The 27,213-nt window shown below is 39.6% G+C and overlaps 1 protein-coding gene across 1 annotated transcript in view; it reads right to left on the bottom strand.

Moving 5' to 3' along the window:
* Nucleotides 1–20,279, bottom strand: part of LOC129637638 (phospholipid-transporting ATPase ABCA3-like) — a 50,242-nt gene extending 29,963 nt beyond the window's left edge. The window contains exons 1-3 of the mRNA XM_055561865.1: nt 20,174–20,279; nt 19,308–19,439; nt 4,647–4,774 (exon numbers count right to left, since the gene is read on the bottom strand). Coding sequence (XP_055417840.1) covers nt 4,647–4,774; nt 19,308–19,439; nt 20,174–20,279 — 366 coding nt within the window. The remainder of the gene's footprint in view (nt 1–4,646; nt 4,775–19,307; nt 19,440–20,173) is intronic.
* Nucleotides 20,280–27,213: the final 6,934 nt, after the last annotated feature.

The following is a 27,213-nucleotide window of genomic DNA, read 5'->3' as shown; positions in this document are numbered from 1 at the left end:
TTTTTGTAGCTGGGACCCTCTTGATGGTTCCACTGTCCCACCCACTCCAGAGTCTTGCATCGAGGGATGTCTTAGGCTAGAGGTGATGAAGAGGCTTCTAGACTGGGATACTTGTGGCTGAGTACCTCTTGCTCATGTGTTTCAGTATATATTAGCAGGGGAAGGGCTTGGTAAGGAAGGAGAGTGTTTTTCCTGGCCACTAATTGTTATTAGGGCTCCCTATCCATTCCTCATGCTAGATATGTCAGAACTGTCTAATGTTAGAAATGCTTCCATTTGATGTGGAATGGCATGAGCCTACTTGCTGCCTTCTATTGCTAGGTTGGAGGTCAGATAATGCTGGGTCTTGGCTGTCATCCGTTGGCTGTGATACATTAAGATGTGTGCCCTTGTGCTGCTCCTCTAGGCATGAGGTCTTAAAACAACTTGCAGCGTTCTTATCACTTTTCAGAGTTTTGCTTTGCCTTTGCATTACATCCAGCTGTGCTTAGTGAGGAATGACAGAGAGAACTGAGTCCCCACCATCTTGTCCAGACCAGAAGTCAACAGTGTCTTTTGATGTTAAGTTTCTAAAAGTTTGATAAAAGTTAATCTATTAATTTTTTCTTTAATGGTTATCTCTTTCTGTGATCTGAAAAACTTCTGCTACTCCCAACTAAAGATGATACTTGTCTTTGCTTTACTCTAAAAGCACTGGGTTTAGCTTTGACATTTAAATCTAAAATTCATGAGCTAATTTTTTGTGTGTAGTAGGAGGTCAGTTCAAGGTTCATTTTTTCCATATATACATCCAATCATTACAGCACTATTTATTGAAACATCTTTTTTTCCCCATAAGATTTCTTTGGTGCCTTTGTATTTCTATTTTTAAAAATGAATGAATGAATGAATTAGGCTGCACCAGGCCTAGTTATGGCATGCGGTATCTTCGATCTTTGTTGTGGTATGTGTTATCCTTCAGTTGTGGCCTGCAGGATCTTTTAGTGAAATGAGGAATCTTTAGCTGTGGCATGTGGAATCTTTAGCTGCTGCATGCAGGATCTTCAGTTGCAGCATGTGATCTCTTAGCTGTGGCATGTACGACCTAGTTCCATGACCAAGGATTGAACCCAGGCCCTTGCACTGGGATCATAGAGTCCTAGCCACTAAACCACAATGAAGTCCCAAATGACTATGGGCTTTCTGTTCTGTGTCATAGATATATTTGTTGATCATATGCCAGTATTACACTTCAATGATTACTGTAGTTTTATATGTTTTATATATGTCTTCCGACTTTGTTGTTTACAAAATGGTTCTATATATTTTAAGTCCTGTGAATTTGCATTTACATTTAGACCAGATAAACAGGAAGTGACAAGCATTCTAAATGCCCTAGTAAGATATTTGCTTACCACAGGTTGGGAGATAAAGCCTATAAAGATTTAGGACCTTGCTAACTGGTGAGCTTTTTATGGGTCCAATGGTCTCTGAGGTATGCCAGGATATATCCTCAGAGTAGTTTGCTGTACACTGTACTCCTAACCACTCAAAAGAAACACTGCAAAAAGAGGTGGGCCTTTTTTTTTTGATGAGCCTGTTTTTCAAAATTTTGGTGATGGCATATACCACATTTGAGAGAACTGGTCAGATCTATTTATGATGTAAAAATTTTCAGTGGAGTCCAGAAAAAGAAATGGGTCTGAAATAGGGGTAAAGGCACACAATATGCCTCCAGCAGGGGACCTGTTTTATAGTTAAGGAGATACAATAATGGGCACCCGAACCACTGGATTTATAGTTCTTACCATATGCCATTATGACTCAGAAGCAGCAGACCTGAGAGAAGAAACTGAAAATGCCTATTAAATTTCAGATAAGGATAACACTCTGTTAATCTGGGACACTGTTCTATAGGATGTGGCCTAGGTAACAATAATTGGTATATGGCTCTATGTTCTTGGTAAAACATAAGGGTAGGGGACCCAAGGCTTGGAAGTAGAACTGGCCCTTCTAATCACTCCCAGAGGCCTACTTGTGGAATTTATACATCCCATCCTTACAAGCTCAAGATCTGCTGCATTAAAGGCCTTGTTTTCTGAGGTAGCAGACTTTTAAGAGGAGATACAGTAAAGCTTCCACCAAATAGCTGTATGATTATCACCTAGTATTACTGAGCTACTCACACTGGTACACTGGCAAATAAATTACGATCTGAGAGGAACCAATTAATCATGATTAAGGTTGCTGTTGTTCCCTGGTGGCTCAGAGAGTAAAGCGTCTGCCTGCAATGCAGGAGACCTGGGTTCGACCCCTGAGTCAGGAAGATCCCCTGGAGAAGGAAATGGCAACCCACTCCAGTACTCTTGCCTGGAATATCCAATGGACAGAGAAGCCTGGTAGACTACAGTCCGTGGGATTGCAAAGAGTCGGTCATGACTGACCGACTTCACTTTCACTTTACATAATGAAAACAGTGAGGTACATGGGGGCACCTCTTGGTGCTTACTTTTCCATAGAAAACAGTTAAGACCATTTGCAGCAACTATGACCTGATAGCTAAAGGCTCAAGAAGGATATGGTTCATCTAAACAGGTAAGCTAAATCCTCTGAAGTGTTTGTCAAGAGTGACTAAAATCTAGAATGTGAATGTGTAAATATTTCCTTATATAAAAACCCTTTTGTTGAAATGCATTCAGTAGTGTCTGTTCCCATATGAATTCTGACTAACAGAAATATGTGCAGGTTGTGATGAAGACAGAAAAGAAAGGGATAGGTGTGGAAGCTGAATGCGAGTTTGAATGGGAATTCACAGTAGCATTTGCACAGCAGAGAAAATGTGACCAAAGACCCAGAAACAAAAAGCAATACAGTGTTTCCAGGTAATTTCTGGAAGTTAAGTACTGTTGGAACATAAAAAGTTTGGTAAGGAATATCAGAGATAGCCAAGTACTAGGATATTGATAGCCATATATTTGTGCAAAGGACTCTGGACACTGGAAGTCACCAAAGTCTTTTAATCAGGACAGTGACATGATTGATCATATCTGAGATTTAGTTTGATCCTTGTGGATCCTTGTAAATGAACAAAAGATCTGTCAAGAAAGTCACATAAGGGACTTCCCTGGTGGTCCAGTGGTAAAGAATCCACCTTCCAATTCAGGGGATGTGGGTTTGATTCCTGGTCAGGGAACTAAGATCCTATATGCTGCAGGGCAACTAAGCCCACAGGCTACATACCACAACTAGAGAAGCCTTCACAATGCAAGGAAGAGCCCTCATGCCATAATGAAGACTCAGCATAGTCAAAATAGTAATAATAAATAAAATTAAAAAAGAGAAAGTCACCTAAGATGTGGGACAGCTGGTAGATATTAGATGGTCTATGCTATACATAAAATCATCAATAGAGATCAAAAGGTTTTAGAAAAATCATCAAAATAGACCAAGCAGAATGCAATACATTATTAGATCCTCAGAACTTACTCATCTTAAATATTCTAACCACACACAAAACTGGTAATTCTGTGAGGTGAGGAATATATCAGCTAATCTTGCTGTGGTAATCATTTTGCCATATACACATTTCAAATACACAAATCATATGCAATATACACAATGCATATCCTAAATTTAACAGTGTTATATGTGAAAAGAAAGTGAAAGTGAAGTTGCTCAGTCTTGACCGACTCTTTGCGATCCCATGGACTGTAGCCTACCAGGCTCCTCCGTCCATGGGATTTTCCAGGCAAGAGTACTGGAGTGGGTTGTCATTTCCTTCTCCAGGGGATCTTTCCAACCAAGGGATCGAACCCAGGTCTCCTGCACTGCAGGCAGATGCTTTACTGTCTGAGCCACCAGGGAAGCCTTATTATTCAGCAATAAGACTGAAACTTAAAATAGAACTGAAGACACTTTGAGCCAATGTATATTGTTGAGCCTAAACCTATATCAGTACATGGATAATTTTGACTTAGTAAATAGAAGTTGGCACAAAAGAAAAGTCATGGAAGGATGGGACACACAGAAAGAATATATATTGTCCTACTAGTGGTTTTATTAATCTTGCCTTCTGCTGACAAGCATCTGTTTTCTAAATATAGAATTTGGCTCCATGTGGAGATGTTATAGATTGCCCTCTATTTTCATCACCACCAGGAGACAATGTTTATAAGATCTGCCAAGGAGGCACCAAGTTCAAAGCACTATCTTTTTCTTTCCTTCTCTTGGGTTATGCTATCATCTAATCTGGATCAATGTGGGTAAGCCTTAGCGTTTTCTCTAGAGATTTATGAAAGGACTTAAATTCTATGTCTCATTCAAAGAAAAGGCTCTATCCATGCTTGTGTTTCACTACCTTTTGCAAAACTAGAAGCACTGTATGAGTAGTCCAAGTGTCCCATGAATCAGAAGTCCTGTGCATGAAAGATACAATTCTTCCCTTATTAGCATATTTCAAAAGCTACAAACACAGACATCCTTAAAGCTACTCAAATCTGGATTCATATTCTTGCTTTATTTTATACAAGTAGTTTGATCTTGGGAAAATTAGTTTCTTCACTGATAAAATAGGGTAGATAATACAAAATTCATTAAAATCATAGAAACTAAAAATCCAATTCCAAGAAAACTATTTATTTAGAAAACTTTAAATACAACTTTCTCACCTGAAGTGGCAATGGATCATGCCTATTTTTGAAGTCACAGTCAAAAACAATGGCAGCCAGCACTTTATGAGCTTGATAGTCATACTTAACGTACTTCTCAAACTCAATTTCTGAAGAAAAGCCTTGAACTACAGAGAAGTAAAATTGTTCACTTAAATAAAAACATATGATAATCCCTTCTGAGAGAAAATATATTAGTTTACATGGACAAAAACCTTCTATCCAAATATGCAAATTTGAAAACACTGTTTCTTAAATGCTGGTATCACAACAACTTAATGGATATTTGGGGTTCAAAATATTTTGATAAAAACTTTTATAAAATTTTATTGCAATTTTAAATAATCATTATAAAGCACATATAAAGATAAGTCATTAGTGGTGAGAGAAATGCAAATTGAAATCACAATGAAATCACTTTATATCCACTGAGATGACTATAATCAAAAAGACAAGATAACAAGTGCTGGAGAGGATGTGGAACCTTCATTCACTGCTAATCAGCATGTAAAATGGTATAATGACTTTAGATAACAGTCTGGCATTTCCTTGAAAAGTTAAAAATAGAGTAAACATATGACACATTTATTCCCCTCTTGGTATATAACCAACAGAAATGAAAACATATGTCTACATAAAACCTATAGATGAATGTTTGTAGCAGTATTATTTATAGTAGCCAAAAGGTAGAAACAACTCAAATGTCCTTCAACTGATGAAAGATATATTGTACCAATTAAATGCAGTATATCCATACAATGGAATATTATCTGACAATGAAAAGGAATAAAGAACTGATGCATGCAACAACATGGGTTAACCCTGAAAACATTTTAAGTATAAGAAGAGAGTCATGAAAGACCACATATTGCATTTTATAAAGTTGATATAAAAGGTTTATATGTAAACAATTTATGTTAAAGGTTCATATGTAAACCATTTATTTATATAAAAGATTTATAATAGGCAGATCTGTAGAGGTAAAAGAGATTACTGTTTTTCTTATCTTGATAGGGATGGATAATTGTGGGGCTATGACTAAAGATTTTGGAATTTATTTTTGGTGATAAAAATGCTTTAAAATTAATTGTGGCAGTGGCTGCACACCTCTGTGAATATATTGAAGCCACTGAATTACACACTTCAAATGGGTGAAAGTATGGAATGTGCATTATATCTGAAAAAGGTTACTTAATTAAAAGAAACAAATCAGGAGGTGATCACTTTGTGCTTTAAAAAACATAACTCATTTGATTGGCTCAACACCTGTACAGTTATAATACAGGAAGGAGTCATTCAAGATAGAAATTTTCTAATCTGAACAAGAGAGGAAAAAAAAGATTAGACAAAATTTGAACAGAGCCTTAACAACCTGTGGGACAATACAAAATGTATCATCATAGTCTTAGAGGAGAAGAAAGACGGCCATGTTAAAAAACAATTCTAAAAATAATTATTGTAAAGTCCCCCAACTTTGTGCAACTTATAGATTCAAAATGCTCAGTGAACCCCAAAGAAAAACGCCAAAAGAAATCCACTGCTGCTGCTGCTGCTGCTGTCGCTTCAGTCGTGTCTGACTCTCTGCGACCCCATAGATGGCAGCCCACTAGGCTCCCCCATCCCTGGGATCCTCCAGGCAAGAACACTGGAGTGGGTTGCCATTTCCTTCTCCAATGCATAAAAGTGAAAAGTGAAAGTGAAGTCTCTCAGTCGTGTCCGACTCTTAGTGACCCCATGGACCACAGCCTACCAGGCTCCTCCATCCATGAGATTTTTCAGGCAAGAGTACTGGAGTGGGGTGCCATTGCCTTTTCCAAAGAAATCCACAGACACGTCATAATCAAACTTTTGAAAAATAAAGACAGAAAATATCTTGAAAGCAGCCAGAGAGAAATGTTAAAATTGGGCAGTGTGATTCATCCAACTTTATTCTTATTCTTTTCCCTATACTGTTTCAGCTCCATCAAAAACGTTAATGATAAGCTTTACAGAAAACTTTAATTTCTAACCTTTTATACTGATGTTTAGATTCCTTTTCACATTCTCAGTGATTTCTTTTACCACATCAATATTAGAAGGCACATAAATCAATTCCCATCTTTCATCATTTTGGAGGAATGAAGGCAGAGTACTGATGGGTTGAGAAGTAAAAGTGTAAGGTCCAGCAACAGTTATATGAATAACAGCACGTAAGAGCAAAAGCATCATTGGAAACACCAATGCAGTTAGGACTTCCAATATTAAATTAAAGAACTGCCTCCTCTAGAAGAGGAACAAAAAGATTGTGTTAATTAACTTAAGAGTACACATTCAAAGCAAATAGATAGTTCTATGATATTAAGTTTCTGCCAATTTCACCCTGAAACAGCTAAAGTTCCATATCACCCCTCCAACTCCCCTAACCAGTTTTCTTATAGGTCAGACTATACTATTGATTAATGAAGTTTCATACATTTGGAAGAGCTACTTTCAGCTCTGGAATTGATTTTTCAAGTGTGTGCATGTATATAAACCCACCCCCACCTACACCCAAAATACAAACTGCACCACATGGGCATTTATGAACATTTTCCAAGGATACCTTTACGTACCTTTAAGGTAAAATTTTTCCAGAGGAGCACTGCAAACTGGTTGAGTGTCAATAAATTCATTCTTCTACAAAAAGTGTATGTTCGATTCCAGCAATGGACAAAAAGTTTTTTTTAATGTTAAGTTACCTAATAATGTGAACATCAAGCGAATAACAGTATTACTTCTTTCTCCTAGTTTTCTCCTTAATCAGTCTCAAAGTTTGATAGCAAAAATGATTTTGTGTTTGAAATAAAGAAAATTAAATTGCTTTTATTTTTCTGTTCAATAATTTCCTTAATATCTAATAATGTTCTAATGTGGTCAGAAAACAAAGAAGTAGCTAAACAAATGTGGTTCCATTTTTCAAGATGGCATAAGCAAAGAGGATCTGATATTCTTATGCTACTTTCCAAGACCAGATGGCTTCACAAGTAAATTCTACTAACACCAATCTTTCTCAAACTTTTCAAAAAATAGAAGGGTAGGGGAACATGTCCAAATTCATTTTAGGAGGCCAGAATTATGCTGATATCAAAGCCACACAAGGACACTATGAGAATACTACATGCAGATATTCCTGATAAATAAAGATGCAAAACTCCTCAAAACACTTGAGCAAACCAAATCCAATAGCATAATTAAAGCCCCACTGATCATGATCAAGGGGATTTATCCTTGGAAGGTAAGGATGGTTCAGTATATGCAAATCAATAAATGTAATACACTAATTACTAAAATAAAAGATAAAAATCATATAATAATCTCAACACAGAAAGAGTAACAAAATTCAACACTCTCCAATAATAGAAACACTCAACAAATTATGTACACAAACAAGGTACTTTAACATAATAAAGGCATATATGAAATGTCCACAACTGACATCATACTTAACACTGAAAAACTGAAAGTGTTTTCTCTTAAAATCTAGAGCAAGACAAGGATACCCATTATTGCCACTTCTATTCAACACAGTAATGGATGTTTTAGCTAGGACAATTATGAAACATATCCAAATCATAAGGGAAGAAGTGAAACAGTCTGTATTCATTGATAGCATGATCTTATACAGAGAAAACCCAAAGGATTCCACACAAAAAACCCTTTGGATCAATCAAACTAATAAAAGTAATTATAGGAATCCAGGAATGCTGCAGAACACAAAAATAAACATACAAAATCAGATATGTTCCTACAGACTAATAACAAGCCATCCAAAAAGGAAGTTAAGGAAACAAATCTCACTACACTAGCATCAAAGAATAATATACTTAGGAAGCTGAAAACAGGATGCCAGAGTCGAAGGACATGAGTTTGCTTCCTCTCATGAAAACACCTAAATCATACTTAACTGCTGAACAATGATCAACAAAAATGACTAGAACCTACCAAAAAAGATACTCTACATCCAAAAACAAAGAAGCCACAACAAGACAACATGAAGCATGCATTCACAATAAAATCCCATACCACCCAGATGGGCAACCCACAAACTGGAAAATATATTACAGAGACTGTCTCACAAGATTGAGACAGAACCCCATATGAGGCTCCCTAGACTGAGGGTCTGGTTTCAGAAGTCCCCAGAACATCTGACTTTGAAGAACAGTGGGGCATGATTGGGGGAACTCCACAGGACTGTGAGAAGCAGAAACTCCACTCTTGGAGAGCACACACAGGGTCTTAGGTATGTATGCCAGGACCCAAGGAAAAAGTAGTAACTTCATAGGAACCTGCTGCAGACCAACATGCTGCTCTTACAGGGTCTCCTGGGGAGGCAGAGGACAGCTGTGGCTCCCTGAGGAAACGAGGACACTGGTGGCAGAGGCTCCAGGCCATACTCACTGGTGTGAGCTCTCCTGTAGGCCACCACATGGACACCAAGATACAGCCTCTGGGATGTCTCAGGCCAACAACAATAGGGTGGGAACACAGCCCCACTCATCAGGAGACAGGCTGCCTAAAGTCTTCCCAAGGCGAGAGTCACCTCTAAACAAACCCCTAATACAGCCCTGTCCACTGGAGGGACAAGACCCAGCTCTGTCCGCCAGTGGGCAGGAACCAGTCCCTCCCACCAGGAAGCCTGCACAAGATTCTCAGACCAATCTCACACAACAGAGGGGAGACAACAGAAGAGTAACTGCAATCCTGCACTTGGTGGAATGAAGACTGCAAACACAGAAAGTTAGACAAAATGATGTAGCAGAAGAATATGTTGTAGATGGAGGAAGAAGATATTAATAAAACTCCAAAAGAACAACTAAGTGAAGAGAAGATAGGCTAGAATCTACCCAAAAAATAACTCATAGTAATGATAGTAAAGATGACCCAAAATCTCAGAAAAAGAATTGAGGAGCAGACCAAAAAGATACAAGAAATCTTAACAAAGAGCTAAAAGAAACAAAGAACAACAACAACAACAACAAAAAGAGTTGGAGAATACAAAGCTAAAATGAAACACACTAAAAGGAGTCAATAGTAGGAAACGAGACAGAACAGATAAGTTGGCTTGAAGACAGAATGGTGGCAATCATTGCCACAGAACAGAATAAAACAAAAGAATTAAAGAACTGAGGACCGTTTAAGAAACTTCTGTGGCAACATTAACACAACATTAGTCCCAATGTTAAACATTTGGGACGCTTGCATTATAAGGGTCCCAAAAGTTGAAGAGAGAGAGAAAGGGCCTAAGCAAAAATTTAAAGATATAAGCACTGGAATCTTCCATAGCATGGGAAAGGAAACATCACCCAAGTCCATAAAGTGCAGAGAGTCCCAAACAGGATAAACCCAAGGAGGAAAATGCCAAGACATATACTAATCAAACTGACAAAAATTAAATACAATGAAAAAATATTAAAAGCAACAAGCGGAAAGCAACAAATAACACACAAGGGAAATCCCATAAGGTTATCAGCTGATTTTTCAGCAGAATTCTGCACACCACAAGGTTGTTGCTGTTCAGTTGCTAAGTTGCGTCCAGTTCTTTGCAACCCCATGGACTGCAGCATGCCAGGTTTTCCGGTCCTTCACTGTCTCCCAGGGGTTCCTCACACTCATGTCCACTGAGTTGGAGATACCATTCATTCATCTCATCTTCTGTCGCCTCCTTCATCTCCTGCCCTCAATCTTTCCCAGGATCAGGGGCTTTTCCAATGAGTCAGCTCTTCACATCAGGTGGCCAAGGTATTGGAGCTTCAGCTTCAGCATCAGTCCTTCCAGTGAAAATTCAGGTTTGATTTCCTTTAGGGGCCAGAGACGAGGCCTGATCACTCAAAGCTTTTGTGTGGCAGAAGTTTTATTACAGTGAAAAAGGGACAGAGAAAGCTTCTGACACAGACATCAGAAGGGGTATGGAGAGTGCCCACCATGCTAGTCTTATCTAGGCCTTATATACTTTTTCCATTGGTTACTAGTAATAAGAAAGGTCTTGCAAGACCCACTCCCACAGCATCCATCTTAAGGTAACAGGATTATTTAAGGTTATTTGTTCTCTGCTCAACATTATTTCCTCATTTTTTAAAAAAATGGGCATAGTTCTACTTACCTTACAGAGATGCTATATGGCCTATGAAAAACATTCAAGAAATGGTAATCCTCTTCCACTCTATGTAAGAGATGTTCTGAGGGAATTAAAACTTAGGGCCCTTTAAGAAGGAGGTGAGCATTCTTCCTGATGCTTTTCTTAAGCCTTGTGCAACAATGTATCTTGCCCAAGAACTGGTCTTTCAGTTCAGTTCAGTTCAGCGGCTCAGACCTGTCCGACTCTTTGTGACCCCATGAATCGCAGCACGCCAGGCCCCCCTGTCCATCACCACCTCCCGGAGTTCACTCAGACTCACGTCCATCGAGTCAGTGATGCCATCCAGCCATCTCATTCTCTGTCGTCCCCTTCTCCTCCTGCCCCCAATCCCTCCCAGCATCAGAGTCTTTTCCAATGAGTCAACTCTTTGCATGAGGTGGCCAAAGTACTGGAGTTTCAGCTTTAGCATCATTCCTTCCAAAGAACACCCAGGACTGATCTTCTTTAGAATGGACTGGTTGGATCTCTTTGCAGTCCAAGGGACTCTCAAGTGTCCAAAATCACAGTTCAAAAGCATCAGTTCTTCAGTGCTCAGCTTTCTTCACAATCCAATTCTCACATCCATACATGACTACTGGTAAAACCATAGTCTTGACTAGATGGACCTTTGTTGGCAAAGTAATCTCTCTGCTTTTGAATATATTATCTAGGTTGGTCATAACTTTCCTTCCAAGGAGTAAGCGTCTTTTAATTTCATGGCTTCAATCACCATCTGCAGTGATTTTCAGTTCAGTTCAGTTCAGTCGCTCAGTCATGTCCGACTCTTTGCGACCCCGTGAATTGCAGCACGCCAGGCCTCCCTGTCCATTATCAACTCCCGGAGTTCACTCAGACTCATGTCCATCGAGTCAGTGATGCCATCCAGCCATCTCATCCTCTGTCGTCCTCTTCTCCTCCTGCTCCCAATCCCTCCCAGCATCAGAGTCTTTTCCAATGAGTCAACTCTTGCATGAGGTGGCCAAAGTACTGGAGTTTCAGCTTTAGCATCATTCCCTCTAAAGAAATCCCAGGGCTGATCTCCTTCAGAATGGACTGGTTGGATCTCCTTGCAGTCCAAGGGACTCTCAAGAGTCTTCTCCAACACCACAGTTCAAAAGCATCAATTCTTTGGCGCTCAGCCTTCTTCACAGTCCAACGTGTTTCCTTATTAATTTTCTCTTTGAATGATTTGTCCATTGGTTAAGGGGTAGGAGACTTTAATACCCCTTAACTAAAGGACAAATCATTCAGATAGAAAATTAATAAGGAAACACAATCTTTAAATCATACATTGGACCAGTTTGACCTAACTGATATCTACAGGGCTGCAGCTGCTGCTAAGTTGCTTCAGTCGTGTCTGACTCTGTGCGACCCCATAGATGGCAGCCCACCAGGCTCCCCCGTCCCTGGGATTCTCCATGCAAGAACACTGGAGCGGTTGCCATTTCCTTCTCCAATGCATGAAAGTGAAAAGTGAAAGTGAATTCGCTCAGTTGTGTCCTACTCTTCACAACCCCATGGACTGTAGCCTACCAGGCTCCTCCATCCATGGGATTTTCCAGGCAAGAGTACTGGAGTGGGTTGCCATTGCCTTCTCCATATCTACAGGGCATTTCATCCAAAAACAATAGATTTCACTTTCTCCATAAGTGCACATGGAACATTCTCCAGGACAGATCACATCTTGGGTCACAAATCAAGCAAATGAGATTATTTCAAGCATCTTTTCTAACCACAGCATTGTAAGATTAGATGTCTACTACAGGGGAAAAAACTGTACAAAACACAAACACATGGAGGCCAAACAGTATGCTTCTCATTAACCCAAAGGTCACTAAAGAAACTAAAGAAGAAAACAAGAAATACCTAAAAGCAAATGACAATGAAAACACAATACAAAACCTCTGAAATGCAACAGAAGTAGTACTAAGAGGGTAGTTTATGGTAATACCTGCCTATCTCAGAAACAAAGAGACATCAAATAAACAACCTAACCCTACACCTAAAGCAACTAAAAGAGAACAAAACCCCCACAAAGTTAGTAGGAGGAAATCCTAAAGATCAAAGCAGTTAATAAGTGAAAAAGACATGAAAGAGACAAGAGCAAAAACCATAAAACTAAAGCTGGTTCTTTGATAAGATAAACAAAATTGACAAACCATTAGCCAGAACATCCAGAAAACAAGGGAGATGAAGCAAATCAATAAAATTAAAAATGAGAAAGGAAAATTTACCACAGAAAATGCAGAAATACAGAGGATCATAAAAGACTACTATGAGCAACTATATGCCAATAAAATGGACAACCTCCAAGAAATGGACAAATTCTAAGACAAGTACAGCCTTCCAAAATAGAACCAGTAAGAAATAAAAGCCATTAACACCAATCACAAGCAGGAAATTTGAAACTGTGATTAAAAAAATAATAATCTTCCAACAAACAAAAGCCCATGGCCAGATGGCTTCACATGCAAATTCTACCTGTGTCAGATTCATTTTGATATTTGGCAAAACTAATACAATTTTGTAAAGTTTAAAAATAAAAATAAATTAAAAAAAAAAAGTGTACTGAAGAGGTAACACCTATCCTGGTCAAACTTTCAGAAAATTTCAGAGGAAGGAAAACTCCCAAACTCATTCTAGGTGGCCACCATCATCCTGATACCAAAACCAGACAACGTACTATCAAAATAGAAAATTACAGGCCAATATCATTAATGAATATAGATGAAAAAATCCTTGACAAAATTCTAGCAAACAGAATCCAACACGTTAATAGGACCATACATCATTATCAAGTAGGCTTTAACCCAAGGATGCAAGGATTGTTGAATATATGCAAATTAGTCAATGTGATATACTATATTAACAAATTGAAAGATAAAAACCATATGATCATCTCAATAGATGCAGAGAAAGCTTTTGAAAAAATTCAACACCTATTTATAAAAACTCTCCAGAAAGCAGGCATAGAAGGAACATACCCCAACATAATAAAAGCCATATATGACAAACCCACAGCAAACATTATTCTCAGTGGTGAAAAACTGAAGGCGTTTCCCCTAATATTAGGAATGAGATAGGGGTGCCCACTCTTGCCACAATTATTTAATATATTTTTGGATGTCCTAGCCATAGCAGTAAGAGAAGAAAAAGAAATTTAAAGAATCCAAACTAGAAAATAAGTAAAACTTTCACTGTTTACAGATGACATACTATACATAGAAAACCCTAAAGATGCCACCAGAAAATTACTATGACTAATCAATGAATAAATATTGTAAAGCTTCAGGATATAAAATTAATACACAGAAATCACTTGTATTTCTATACATTAACAACAAAAAAAATCAGAAAGTGAAATTAAGAAAACAATCCCATTCACCACTGCAAATAAATAAATAAATAAATAAAATATCTAGAAATGAATCTACCTAAAGAGACAAAAGATCTGTATGCAGAAAACTATAAGACACTAGAAATAAATCAAAGACAACACAAACAGATTGAGAGATATACCATGTTCTTGGATTGAAAGAATATTGTGAAAATGACCATACTACCCAAAACAATCTACACATTCAGTGCAATCCCTTTCAAACTAACAATGGTATTTTTCACAGAACCAGAACAAAAATACACAATTTGTATGTTCACACAAAAAACACTGACTACCCAAAGCAACCTTGAGAAAGAAAAATGAAGCTGGAAGAATCAACCTTTCTGATTTCAGACTATACTCCAAAGTTAAAGTCATCAAGACAGTATGGTTCTGGCACAAAAAACAGAAATATAGACCAATGGAACAAGATAGGAAGCCAGAGACAAGCCCACACACCTATGGATACCTTATCTTTGACAAAGGAGGCAAGAATACACAATGGAGAAAAGACAGCCTCTTCAATAAGTCATGCTGGGAAAACTGGACACTTCTGAATGAAAAGAACACTTTTCATTCAAAGCAAAAGAACAAAGAATGAAACTCGAACACTTTCTAGCACCAAATGCAAAAATAAACTCAAAATGGAATAAAGACTTAAATGTAAGACCAGAGGGCTTCCCTGGTGGCTCAGACGGTAAAAGCATCTGTTTGCAATGCAGGAGACCCAGGTTCGATCCCTGGGTTGGGAAGATTCCCTGGAGAAGGAAATGGCAGCCCACTCCAGTATTCTTGCCTGGAAAATCCCATGGATGATGGAGCCTGGTGGGCTACTGTCCATGGGGTCCCAAAGAGTCGGACATGACTGAGGACTCTTCTCTCCTTCTCCTAAGACCAGAAACTATGAAGCTCTTAGAGGAAAACAAGTCAGTACACTCTTGACATAAATCCAGCAAGATCCTCTATGACCCACCTTCTAGAGTAATGGAAATAAAAACAAAAATAAAAAAATGGGATCTAATTAAACTTAAAAGCTTTTGCATAGAAAAGGAAAGAATAAACAAGATTAAAAGATAACCCTTAGAATGGGGGAAAATAATTACAACAAAATAACTGACAAAGGACTAATCTCCAAAATATATAGGCAGCTTCAGTTCAGTTCAGTTCAGTTGCTCAGTCGTGTCCGACTCTGTGACCCCATGAACCACAGCATGCCAGGCTTCCCTGTCCATCACCAACTCCCGGAGTTTATCCAAATTCATGTCCATTGAGTCAGTGATGCCATCCAACCATCTCATCCTCTGTTGTCCCCTTCTCTTCCTGCCCTCAATCTTTCCCAGTATTAGGGTCTCTTCGCATCAGATGGCCAAAGTATTGGAATTTCAGCTTCAACATCAGTCCTTCCAGTGAACACCTAGGACTGATCTCCATTAGGATGGACTGGTTGGATCTGCTTGCAGTCCAAGGGACTCTCAAGAGTCTTCTCCAACACCACAGTTCAAAAGCATCAATTCTTCAGCGCTCAGCTTTCTTTATAGTCCAACTCTCACGTTCATACATGACTACTGGAAAAACCATAGCCCTGACTAGATGGACCTTTGTTGGCAAAGTAATGTGTCTGCTTTTTAATATGCTGTCTAGGTTGGTCATAACTTTCCTTTCAAGGAGTAAGTATCTATTAATTTCACCACAGAGCTCAATATCAGAAAAACAAACAGCCCGATCAAAAAATGGCAGAAGACCTAAATCCTAAATAGATATTTCTCCAGTGAAGACATACAGATGGCCAATAAACACATGAAAAGATGCTCAGTTTCACTTATTATTGTGCATGTGTGTGCAGTCGCTCAGTCATGTCCAACTCTTTGCGACCCCATGAACTGTAGCCTGCCAGGTTACTCTGTCCAGGCAGATTATCCAGGCAAGAATACTGGAGTGGGTTGCCATGCCCTCCTCCAGGGGATCTTCCTAACCTGGGAATTGAACCCAGGTCTCCCACATTGCAGGCGGATTCTTTACCATCTGAGCCACCAGGGAAGCAGAGAAATGCAAATCAAAATACAGTAAGGCATCACTTCACACCAGTCAGAATGACCATCATCAAAAAAAATCTACAAACAATAAATGCTGGAGAAGATATGGAGACAAGGCAACCCTCTCGCACTGTTGGTGGGAATTTAATTGATACAGCCACTATGAAGAACAGTATGGAAATTCCTTAAAAAACAAAAAGCTACCATATGACCCAGCAATCCCACTACTGGGCATATACCCTGAGAAAGTAAACTGAAAAATTTACAAATGTGTGATAATTAAACAATACACTTCTGAACATTCAATGAATCAAAGAAGAGAGGGAATTCAAAATATATTTTGAAACAAACAAAAAAGGAAACACAACATATCAAAACTTATGGGATGCAGCCAAAGCAGTTCTAACAGGGAAGGTTATAATATCAATGTAAAAACTGAAAGAAAAGATCTCAAACAGACAACCTAACTTTAAACCTCAAGAAATTAGAAAAAGAGCAAACTAAGCCCAAAGTTAGAAAAAGGAAGGAAATAACAAAGGTCAAAAGCAGAAATAAATGAAATAGGGTCCATGAATACCACAGAAAAGGTTAACAAAAATAAGAACTTTGAAAAAAAAAGATAAACTGACAAAGCTTTATTACACTAATAAAAGGAAAGAAGACTGAAAACTAAATAAAAAACGAAATAGGTGACTTTACAATTGACACCACAGTAACACAAAGGATAAGGGAATACCATGAACCTAGAAGAAATTGGTAAGTTTCTAGAAACATGCAACCTACTAAAATGGAACTACAAAGAAATAGAAAATTTGTATAAATCAATAATGAATAAGGAGATTCAGTTCAGTTCAGTCGCTCAGTTGTGTCCTACTCTTTGTGACCCCATGAATCGCAGCACGCCAGGCCTCCCTGTCCATCACCAACTCCCGGAGTTCACTCAGACTCACGTCCATCGAGTCAGTGATGCCATTCAGCCATCTCATCCTCTGTTGTCCCCTTCTCCTCCTGCCCCCAATCCCTCCCAGCATCAGAGTCTTTTCCAATGAGTCAAGTCTTCGCATGAGGTGGCCAAAGTACTGGAGTTTCAGCTTTAGCATCATTCCTTCCAAAGAAATCCCAGGGCTGATCTCCTTTGGAATGGACTGGTTGGATCTCCTTGCAGTCCAAGGGACTCTCAAGAGTCTTCTCCAACACCACAGTTCAAAAGCATCAATTCTTCGGCGCTCAGCCTTCTTCACAGTCCAACTCTCACATCCATACATGACCACAGGGAAAACCTAGATGGACCTTTGTTGGCAAAGTAATGTCTCTACTTTTCAATATGCTATCTAGGTTGGTCATAACTTTCCTTCCAAGGAGTAAGCGTCTTTTAATTTCATGGCTGCAGTCACCATCTGCAGTGATTTTGGAGCCTCCCAAAATAAAGTCTGACACTGTTTCCACTGTTTCCCCATCTATTTCCCATGAACAAGGAGATTAGATTAGTATTAAAAAAAAATTTCCCAAACAACAAAAATTTTCAAGATCATGTGGTTTCACTGGTGAATTCTACCAAGCTCCTTCAGCCACCACACATTTAAAGAAGAATTAACACCAATCATTTTCAAAGTCTTCCCAAAAAATGAAGAGGAGGGAACATGCTTAAACTCCTTTTACAAGGACATCAAAGACTGATAGATACACTACAAGAAAAGAAACCAGAGGTTAACATCTCTGATAATTATAGATGCAAATAGTTTCAACTAAATACTAGCAAAACAAACTCAATAGCATATTAAAAGGATTACAGACTAAGATCAACTGAGATTTATCCCTGGATGCAAGAATGGTTTAATATGTGGATATCAATAAAAGTGACACACTATTAATAGGCTGAAAGACAAAATTCTCAATGGATGCAGAAAAGGCATTGCAAAATTTTTCTCTCACGATAAAAACTCAACAAATTGGGTACAGTAGGAATGTAACTCAACATAATAAAGGCTATATATGATCAACTTACATAGTACTGAATGTATTAGAATCAGAGGCAGAGAAAAATATATGTGAAATCATACAAAGTTGAACTAATAGTAACAGCAATACATCACGGTAGAAGGGTCAACACAGAACGAGGAGGCAATATGACACTGGACCAGCATATAATATATATATATATATATATATATATATAATATATACATATATTTAATATACTGCTAAGTCACGTCAGTCGTATCCGACTCTGTGTGAGCCCATAGATGGCGGTCCACTAGGCTCCCCTCCCTGGGATTCTCCAGGCAAGCATACTGGAGTGGGTTGCCATTTCCTTCTCCAGTGCATGAAAGTGAAAAGTGAAAGTGAGGTTGCTCAGTCGTGTCCGACTCTTCGCGACCCCATGGACTGCAGCCCACCAGGCTCCTCTGTCCATGGGATTTCCCAGGCAAGAGTACTGGAGTGGGTTTGCCATTGCCTTCTCCATATTTAATATAATACAATACATATTGTATAATTCTTAATTATATATATAATTCTTATATAATATATAAAAAGTAATACACATGGGCTATTTAGGAGTTGTTTTTCTGGTTTAGTTTTGTTTTGGAGGGGAGCAGAGAGAGTTGTGGACGGCTTTTGTTTTTCCTTTTTTTTTTGAGGGGGGACATGGGGGTAAGGGGGAGAATGCACTTTCAGGGTGGAAGTTCTGAGCGCTGGCAATGGGGTCGGCCCCTCGGGGAGTCTTGGGAGCATTCCCCTGAGCAGGGGAACTTGGGAAGAAAGACCAAGGTCTGGGAGGTTCTGACACTCACCGTTCAAACCTCTCAACCGCCACCACCTCCACCTTTACCTCAGAAGTTGCTCCGCCCAACGCCCTCCTCTCAAGCAACCGGCCCTCTTCCCCCGCCCCCGCAGGTTTGAGGCACCTGCCGCGCGTGCATGCGCCGCTTTCAGCAAAGCGGCACCGCCTCCGCCCCTTCCCCGCGCAAGCGCACACCCATCCCGGTCTCAAGCTAGCCTCAACCAGCCCAGCGCCCACCCCTGCTCTTCCTGTGTCCTCAGCACCAGTCAACCCTCTCCTTCCTCCCTTTTCAGCCTACTTCACCCCATCAACCACGCTGTCCTCAAGGCCCTACCTTGGCGCCCTGTCGCTTGCTCTCCAGGTTCCTCGCCAATGGACGCTACTGGACGACCCCACAATCCTCCACAACTCGCGGGCCCCCCTCTTTTATATGTCAAGGTCATCTCAGGATGTTTAAGGAGAGAGTCTGTGGAGGTTAAACAGACAACTTCCAGAGGTGAGGTGCAGGTACAGGGCCCTGCAACCCCCCAGAGGCTGGCCACACAAAAGCTTCCCCCCACCCCTATCGTCTCGCGGGCGTAAGGCACGCAGCCCTTTTCTCCAGCCTGATCAGCCTACCCCTACCCCAACCCTACCACCCGTCAGCAGGTGGCGCTCTGCCCTATCCCACCAGGTTTCCCGTTCACCCACCAGCAAACCTTTCTCCTGCTCCCCAGTTTCGTTGATGCTTGCTCCCCTTGGCAGACCCCACCCGATTGCCCAGTTCCAGTGTAACTTAGTGAATCACAGGTTTTGAATTCTGACTGTCTGAGGGCAAATCCTCTCTCCACTGCTTTGTGAAAGTGTTAGTCGTTCAGTCGTGTCCGACTCTTTGCGAATCCATGGATTGTAGCCCGCCAGGCTCCTCTGTCCATGGATTTCTCCAGGCAAAAATAATGGAGTCGGTTGCCATTCCCTTCTCCAGGGCATCTTCCCGTGCCACGGATCGAACCTAGGTCTCCTGCATTGTAAGCAGAGTCTTTACCATCGGAGCCACCAGGAAAGCCAAGTATCAATTTGTTGCCTCTCAAGGGGCCAAATAGACTTTTGTTCTTGAACTGACTGACAGATTAATCTTTGTCAGGAGAGGGCGCTGGGGGAACACTGCAGGACAAGGAGCTTCTATTCGTTAAGACTGCTTTAGATTCTTCTTGCTCTTACCTTGCTGCTGCCAGCAGTAGATGTGGAGCACATTTTTGTGACACTGGCCGCCCCTGCTCTCCTCGGCTCTCTGCTCCCCGCCGCCCCGCTCCTCCCGCCCCACCATTAAGTGTGAATTTCCAGTGGCTTCCCTGGTGGCTCAGAGGTTAAAGCATCTGCCTCCAATGCGGGAGACCCGGGTTCAGTCCGTGTGTCGGGAAGATTCCCTGGAGAAGGAAATGGCAACCCACTCCAGTATTTTTGCCTGGAGAATCTCATGGACAGAAGAGCCTGGTAGGCTACAGTCCACGGGGTCGCAAAGAGTCGGACACGACTGCGCGACTTCACTTTCCAGTGATTCACGGAGGTGACCACTTCTTAGCACTACCCTGTCGACAACCCTAGAGAAGAGTTTCCTGCTTGCCAGATCCAACCATTGTTGGTTAGCATAGGCAGCCTGTGAGTGAGTGACGTCGCTCAGTCGTGTCCGACTCTTTGCAACCCCATGGACTGTAGCCTACCACGCTCCTCCGTTCATGGGATTTTCCAGGCAAGAGTACTGGAGTGGGTTGCCATTTCCTTCTCCAGAGGATCTTCCCGACCTAGGGATTGAACCCAGGTCTTCTGCATTGTAGGCAGACGCTTTACTGTCTGAGCTACGAGGGAAGGCAGCCTGCACAGAGGAATAATTCCTGCTTGCTCAGCAGGTATGGGACAGGTCTGGTCCAGGGACAGTGAATTTCCCCACGATGAAATGAACCACAATTAAACCTTCTGCAAGAAGATCTGAATCCCAGACTTAGGGAGGATCCATCTTCCAAGTTTGTTTTGGCCTTGAGAATTTTCCCCCAGCATTCTCTTTACTTCTGTATAGATAATCCTCGTTGTTAAGGTGTTTTCTGGAAAATGAAGAGAGAGGTAGAGAGGGACAGTGAAAAAGACAACAGACTAAAGGAATGTTAAAAAGGGTCATTAGCGAAGCCAGATGGGAGATTGGATACAAGAGCGAGCTTAATAAAATGAGTTGTCTCCCCTTTTTGAAGATGATCAACCTGGGAGACAAAATTTGCAATTACTGAAATCATTTGTCAAATATCTGTGGCAGGTATGGTAATGGAACCCAGAGGAAGTTATATTACAGCTAAAAACAAAACAATAGAATAGAAAATAGCTTCTGGATATCACTTTATTACTCACAATATCCAATTGAGGATGTAAAAACCTGGAACCATCCCAAAATAGCAGCTTCATGGACTATTTACATTTTTGCCATTCAACAAGGCTCATCCTACTTGTCTGCTTACCTCCATGATTCTGGAGGTGTTTAGATTTCTCATGCTGCTTAAGAAAGAACTCCATCTGCCCAAGCAAGAATGAAAAGAGCTCCCTGTTTCTTGTTCCACTTCATTTCTCCTTCATTCCTTCTTAGTCAGAGGTGAGGCAAGGATAGAAAAGAAAATACACTATTTATAAAGACTGTTTCTATCCTTGAATTTCAAATGTGCTTGGTAAAAAGATTTTCTTATGAATGTAGAATCTGGGCTTAAGTTTTAGAAATAATAACCCAATTTGCCCCTTAAACGTTGGTGGTTGTGGTGGTTTAGTCACTAAGTCGTGTCCGACTTTACCACCCAATGGACTGTAGCCTGCTTGGCTCCTCTGTCCATGGAATTTCCCAGGCAAGGATACTGAAGTGGGCTGCCATTTTGTTCTCCAGAGGATCTTCCTGACCCAGTGATTGAACCTGCATCTCCTGCACTGCAGGAGAGGATTTTCTACTACTGAGCTGCAGGGAAGCCCTTAAACTTTGGGTATTTATTTTAATGAGATTATTTTTGGTAAACAATTGGGGGGTGTGTGTGTGTGTGTGTTTATGTATGTTTATGTACATATCTCTGTGTGTGTACTTGTGGGAAAGATGATTTGCTCTAGTCTTTATCCTCCTTTTATCAATACCTCAGCTTTTTAAATATTTTGTTAGTAAGAACATAAACCTCTAGCACTTCAAGCTGTCCTAGCTTCATCATTTCTGGATGTTTCTGTTCAAACAATCAGAATACTCAGGAATAGGTTCTTGACCCTGCACTGATAAATGCTACTCTTTCATATTTCCAGGAGAGAAAACAAAAATTTCACCAAATTTCTTTAGATTTGCACATGCTGGATACACAGGCTGCCCACGTAAATCTACAAAGAAGGGACATGTGTTTTCTTTTGGGGGCTCTTTATTACATAAACATATTTACACTAAGATACACACATAGGAATGCCCCTCCATGTATCCAGATACAGTAGAGAGTAGTCTAAAGAAGACATAATGACCTCTGGTTGGAACTGAATCTTATGATACCTTTTAAAAATAAGTGTATTCTGTAGGTTAGCAAAGGTTGGGAGGACTTGTTCCAGTGTTATCTGACTGATGGAATAGTCTTCTAAACTGAATTTATCTTTAGCTTCCTCCAAAATTCCCAACACTTTTAACAACAACAACAACAAAAAGTGCAGTTACCACTGCAGTCCTCCCTTCCAGCCTCCAGCCCACATGAGCCTCTCCACTTCTTTCAACCACTGCCAAGTTAATGGTGGAAGACAAAAGGTACAGAAGAGGGAGATGAAAAAATGCACAAACAGATAATTGAGAAACTAAAAGAAGGCAGTTTTCTGTCCTTATTCTCCTGATGGACCTAGACTAACAGGACTAACAGGATTTAGGGAACATTTCAAATTTCAAATATCTAGGGGTATTTGAAAGTAAACTCTCTGCTTCTCCTACAATGCCAGAATTCCATTGTACATGCCTGATTATCCAAATACTTCTCCCATCATTAGTGCTTTCTTAATATGTAACATTAAAAAGGCATGATTTCAGCAATCACCTTTCCCCACATATTGTCCTTGCTGGGAATGTAGTAGGTAAGGATCCCTTGATTCTGCTCCTTTGGACTGCAAGGAAGTCCAACCAGTCCAGCCTAAAGGAGATCAGTCCTGGGTGTTTATTGGAAGGGCTGATGCTAAAGCTGAAACTCCAATACTTTGGCCACCTCATGTGAAGAGTTGACTCATTGGAAAAGACCCTGATGCTGGAAGGGATTGGGGGCAGGAGGAGAAGGGGACAACAGAGGATGAGATGGCTGGGTGGCATCACCGAGTTGATGGACATGAGTTTGAGTGAACTCCAGGAGTTGGTGATGGACAGGGAGGCCTGGCGTGCTGCGATTCATGGGGTTGCAAAGAGTCGGACACAACTGAGTGACTGAACTGAACTGAATATTCCATTATGTATATGTACCACAACTGGACACCTTCCACCACAACTTCCTTATCCATTTGTCTGCCAATGAACATCTAGGTTGCTTCCATGTCCTAGCTATTGTGAACAGTGCTGCGATGAACACTGGGGTGTACGTGTCTCTTTCAATTCTGGTTTCCTCAGTGTGCATGTGCAGCAGTGGCATTGCTGGGTTGTATGGCAGATCTATTTTCAACTTTTTAAGGACTTCCACACTGTTCTCCATAGTGTCTGTACTAGTTTGCATTCCCACCAACAGTGTAAGAGGGTTCCCTTTTGTCTGCACCCTCTCCAGCATTTATTGTTTGTAGACTTGGATAGCAGCCATTCTGACTGGTGTGAGATGGTACCTCACTGTGGTTTTGATTTGCATTTCTCTGATAATGAGTGATGTTGAGCATCTTTTATGTGTTTGTTAGCCATCTGTATGTCTTCTTTGGGTGAATGTCTGTTTTTTTCTTTGGCCCGTTTTTGATTGGGTCATTTATTTTTCTGGTATTGAGCTGCCTGAACTGTTTGTATATTTTTGAGATTAATTCTTTGTCAGTTGCTTTGTTTGATATTATTTTCTCCCATTCTGAAGGCTGTCTTTTCATCTTGCTTACAGTTTCCTTCATTGTGCAAAAGCTTTTAAGTTTAATTAGGTCCCATTTATTTTTGCTTTTATTTCCATTACTCAGGGAGGTGGGTCATAGAGGATCTTGCTGTGATTTATGTCAGAGAGTGTTTTGCCTATGTTTTCCTCTAGGAGTTTTGTAGTTTCTGGTCTTACTTTAAGCTTTAATCCATTTTGAGTTTACTTTTGTGTATGGTGTTAGAAAGTGTTCTAGTTTCATTCTTTCTCAGGTGGTTGACGAGATTTCCCAACACCACTTGTTAAAGAGATTCTCTTTTCTCCATTGTGTATTTTTGCCTCCTTTGTCAAAGTTAAGGTGTCCATAGGTGCGTGGATTTATCTCTGGGCTTTCTATTTTGTTCCACTGATCTATAATTCTGTCTTAGTGCCAGTACCATACTGTCTTGATAACTGTAGCTTTGTAATATAGTCTGAGGTCAGGCAGGTTGATTCTTCCAGTTCCATTCTTCTTTCTCAAGATGGCCATGGCTATTCGAGATTTTTTTTTTTTGTATTTCCATACAAATTGTGAAATTATTTGTTCTAGTTCTGTGAAAAATGCCATTAGTAGCTTGATAGGGGTTGCATTGAATCTATAGATTGCTTTGGGCAGTATACTCATTTTTCACTATATTGATTCTTCTGATCCATGAACATGGTATATTTCTCCATCTATTTGTGTCACCTTTGATTTCTTTCATCAGTGTTTTATAGTTTTCTATCTATAGGTCTTTGTTTCTTTAGGTAGATTTATTCCTAAGTATTTTATTCTTTTCATCACATTGGTGAATGGGATTGTTTCTTTAATTTCTCTTTCTGTTTTCTCATTGTTAGTGTATAGGAATGCAAGGGATTTCTGTGTGTTGATTTTATATCCTGCAACTTTACTATATTCATTGATTAGCTCTAGTAATTTTCTGGTGGTATCTTTAAGGTTTTCTATGTAGAGGATCATGTCATCTGCAAACAGTGAGAGTTTTACTTCTTTTCCAATCTGGATTCCTTTTATTTCTTTTTGTTCTCTGATTGCTGTGGCTAAAACTTTCAAAACTATGTTGAATAGTAGTGGTGAGAGTGGACACCCTTGTCTTGTTCCTGACTTTATTGGAAATGCTTTCAATTTTTCACCATTGAGGATAATGTTTGCTGTGGGTTTTTCATCTATGGCTTTTATTATGTTGAGGTATGTTCCTTCTGTGCCTGCTTTCTGGAGAGTTTTATCATAAATGGGTGTTCAATTTTGTCAAAGGCTTTCTCTGCATCTATTGAGATGATCATTTGGTTTTTATCCTTTAATTTGTTAATGAGGTGTATCACATTGATTGATTTGTGAATATTGAAGAATCCTTGCATTCCTGGGATAAAACCCACTTGGTTATGATGTATGATCTTTTTAATATGTTGTTGGATTCTGTTTGCTAGAATTTTGTTGAGGACTTTTGCATCTATATTTATCAGTGATATTGGCCTGTAGTTTTCTTTTTTCATGGCATCTTTGTCTGGTTTTGGTATGAGGGATGGTGGCCTCATAGAATGAGTTTGGGAGTTTACCCCCCTCTGAAATTTTCTGGAAGAGTTTGAGTAGAATAGGTGTTAGCTCTTCTCTAAATTTTTGGTAGAATTCACCTGTGAAGCCATGTGGTCCTTGGATTTTGTTGGAAGATTTTTGATTACAGTTTCTATTTCTATGCTTGTGATGGGTCTGTTAAGATTTTCTATTTCTTCCTGGCTCAGTTTTGGAAGATTATACTTTTCTAAGAATTCATGCATTTCTTCCAAGTTGTCCATTTTATTGGCATATAATTGCTGATAGTAGTCTTTTATGACCCTTTGTATTTCTGTGTTGTCTGTTGTGATTTCTCCATTTTCATTTCTAATTTTGTTGATTTGATTCTTCTCCCTTTTTTAATTGATGAGTCTGCCTAACGGTTTGTCTACTTTATTTATTTTCTCAAAGAACCAGCTTTAAGTTTTGTTGATTTTTGCTATAGTCTCCTTTGCTTCTTTTTCATTTATTTCTGTCCTAATTTTTATGATTTCTTTCCTTCTCCTAACTCTGGAGTTCTTCATTTCTTCTTTTTCTAGTTGCTTTAGGTATAAAGTTAGGTTATTTATCTGTTTTTTTCTCTTCTTTTTTGAGGTAAGTTTGTAATGCTATGAACCTTCCTCTTAGCACTGCTTTTACTGAATCCCATAGGTTTTGGGTTGTCATGTTTTCATTTTCATTTGTTTCTATGCATATTTTGATTTCCTTTTTGATTTCTTCCATGATTTTTTGGTTATTCAGAAGCATGTCATTTAGCCTCCATATGTTTGCATTTTTAATAATTTTTTTCCCCTCTAGTTGACATCTAATCTTACTGCATTATGATCAGAAAAGATGCTTGAAATGATTTTAATTTTTTTGAATTTCCTAAAGCTAGATTTATGGCCCAGGATGTGATCTATCCTGGAGAATGTTCAGTGTGCACTTGGGAAAAAGGTGAAATTCATTGTTTTGGGGTGAAATGTCCTATAGATATCAATCAGGTCCAACTGGTTCATTGTATCATTTAAAGTTTGTGTTTCCTTGCTAATTTTCTGTTTAGTTGATCTATCCATAGGTGTAAGTGAGGTATTAAAGTCTCCCACTACTATTGTGTTACTATTAATTTCCCCTTTCATACTTGTTAGCATTTGCCTTATGTATTGAGGTGCTCCTATGTTGGGTGCATATATATTTATAATTGTTATATCTTCTTCTTGGATTGATCCTTTGATCATTATGTAGTGTCCTTCTTTGTCTCTTTTCATGGCCTTTATTTCAAAGTCTATTTTCTCTGATATCATTATTGCTACTCCTTCTTCCTTTTGGTCTCCATTTGCATGAAATATCTCTTTCCAGCCCTTCATTTTCAGTCTGTATGCATCCCTTGGTTTGAGGTGGGTGTCTTGTAGACAGCATATATAGGGGTCTTGTTTTTGTAGCCATTCAGCCAGTCTTTGTCTTTTGGTTGGGGCATTCAACCCATTTACCTTTAAGGTAATTATTGATAAGTATGATCCCATTGCCATTTACTTGTTGTTTTGGGTTTGAGTTTATCAACCTTTTCTGTGTTTCCTATCTAGAGAAGATCCTTTAGCATTTGTTGAAGAGCTGATTTGGTGGTGCTGAAT

Source organism: Bubalus kerabau, chromosome 23 (assembly GCF_029407905.1).
Source record: "Bubalus kerabau isolate K-KA32 ecotype Philippines breed swamp buffalo chromosome 23, PCC_UOA_SB_1v2, whole genome shotgun sequence".
Classification (NCBI taxonomy): domain Eukaryota; kingdom Metazoa; phylum Chordata; class Mammalia; order Artiodactyla; family Bovidae; genus Bubalus; species Bubalus kerabau.
This window is presented reverse-complemented; position numbering and strand designations above follow the sequence as displayed.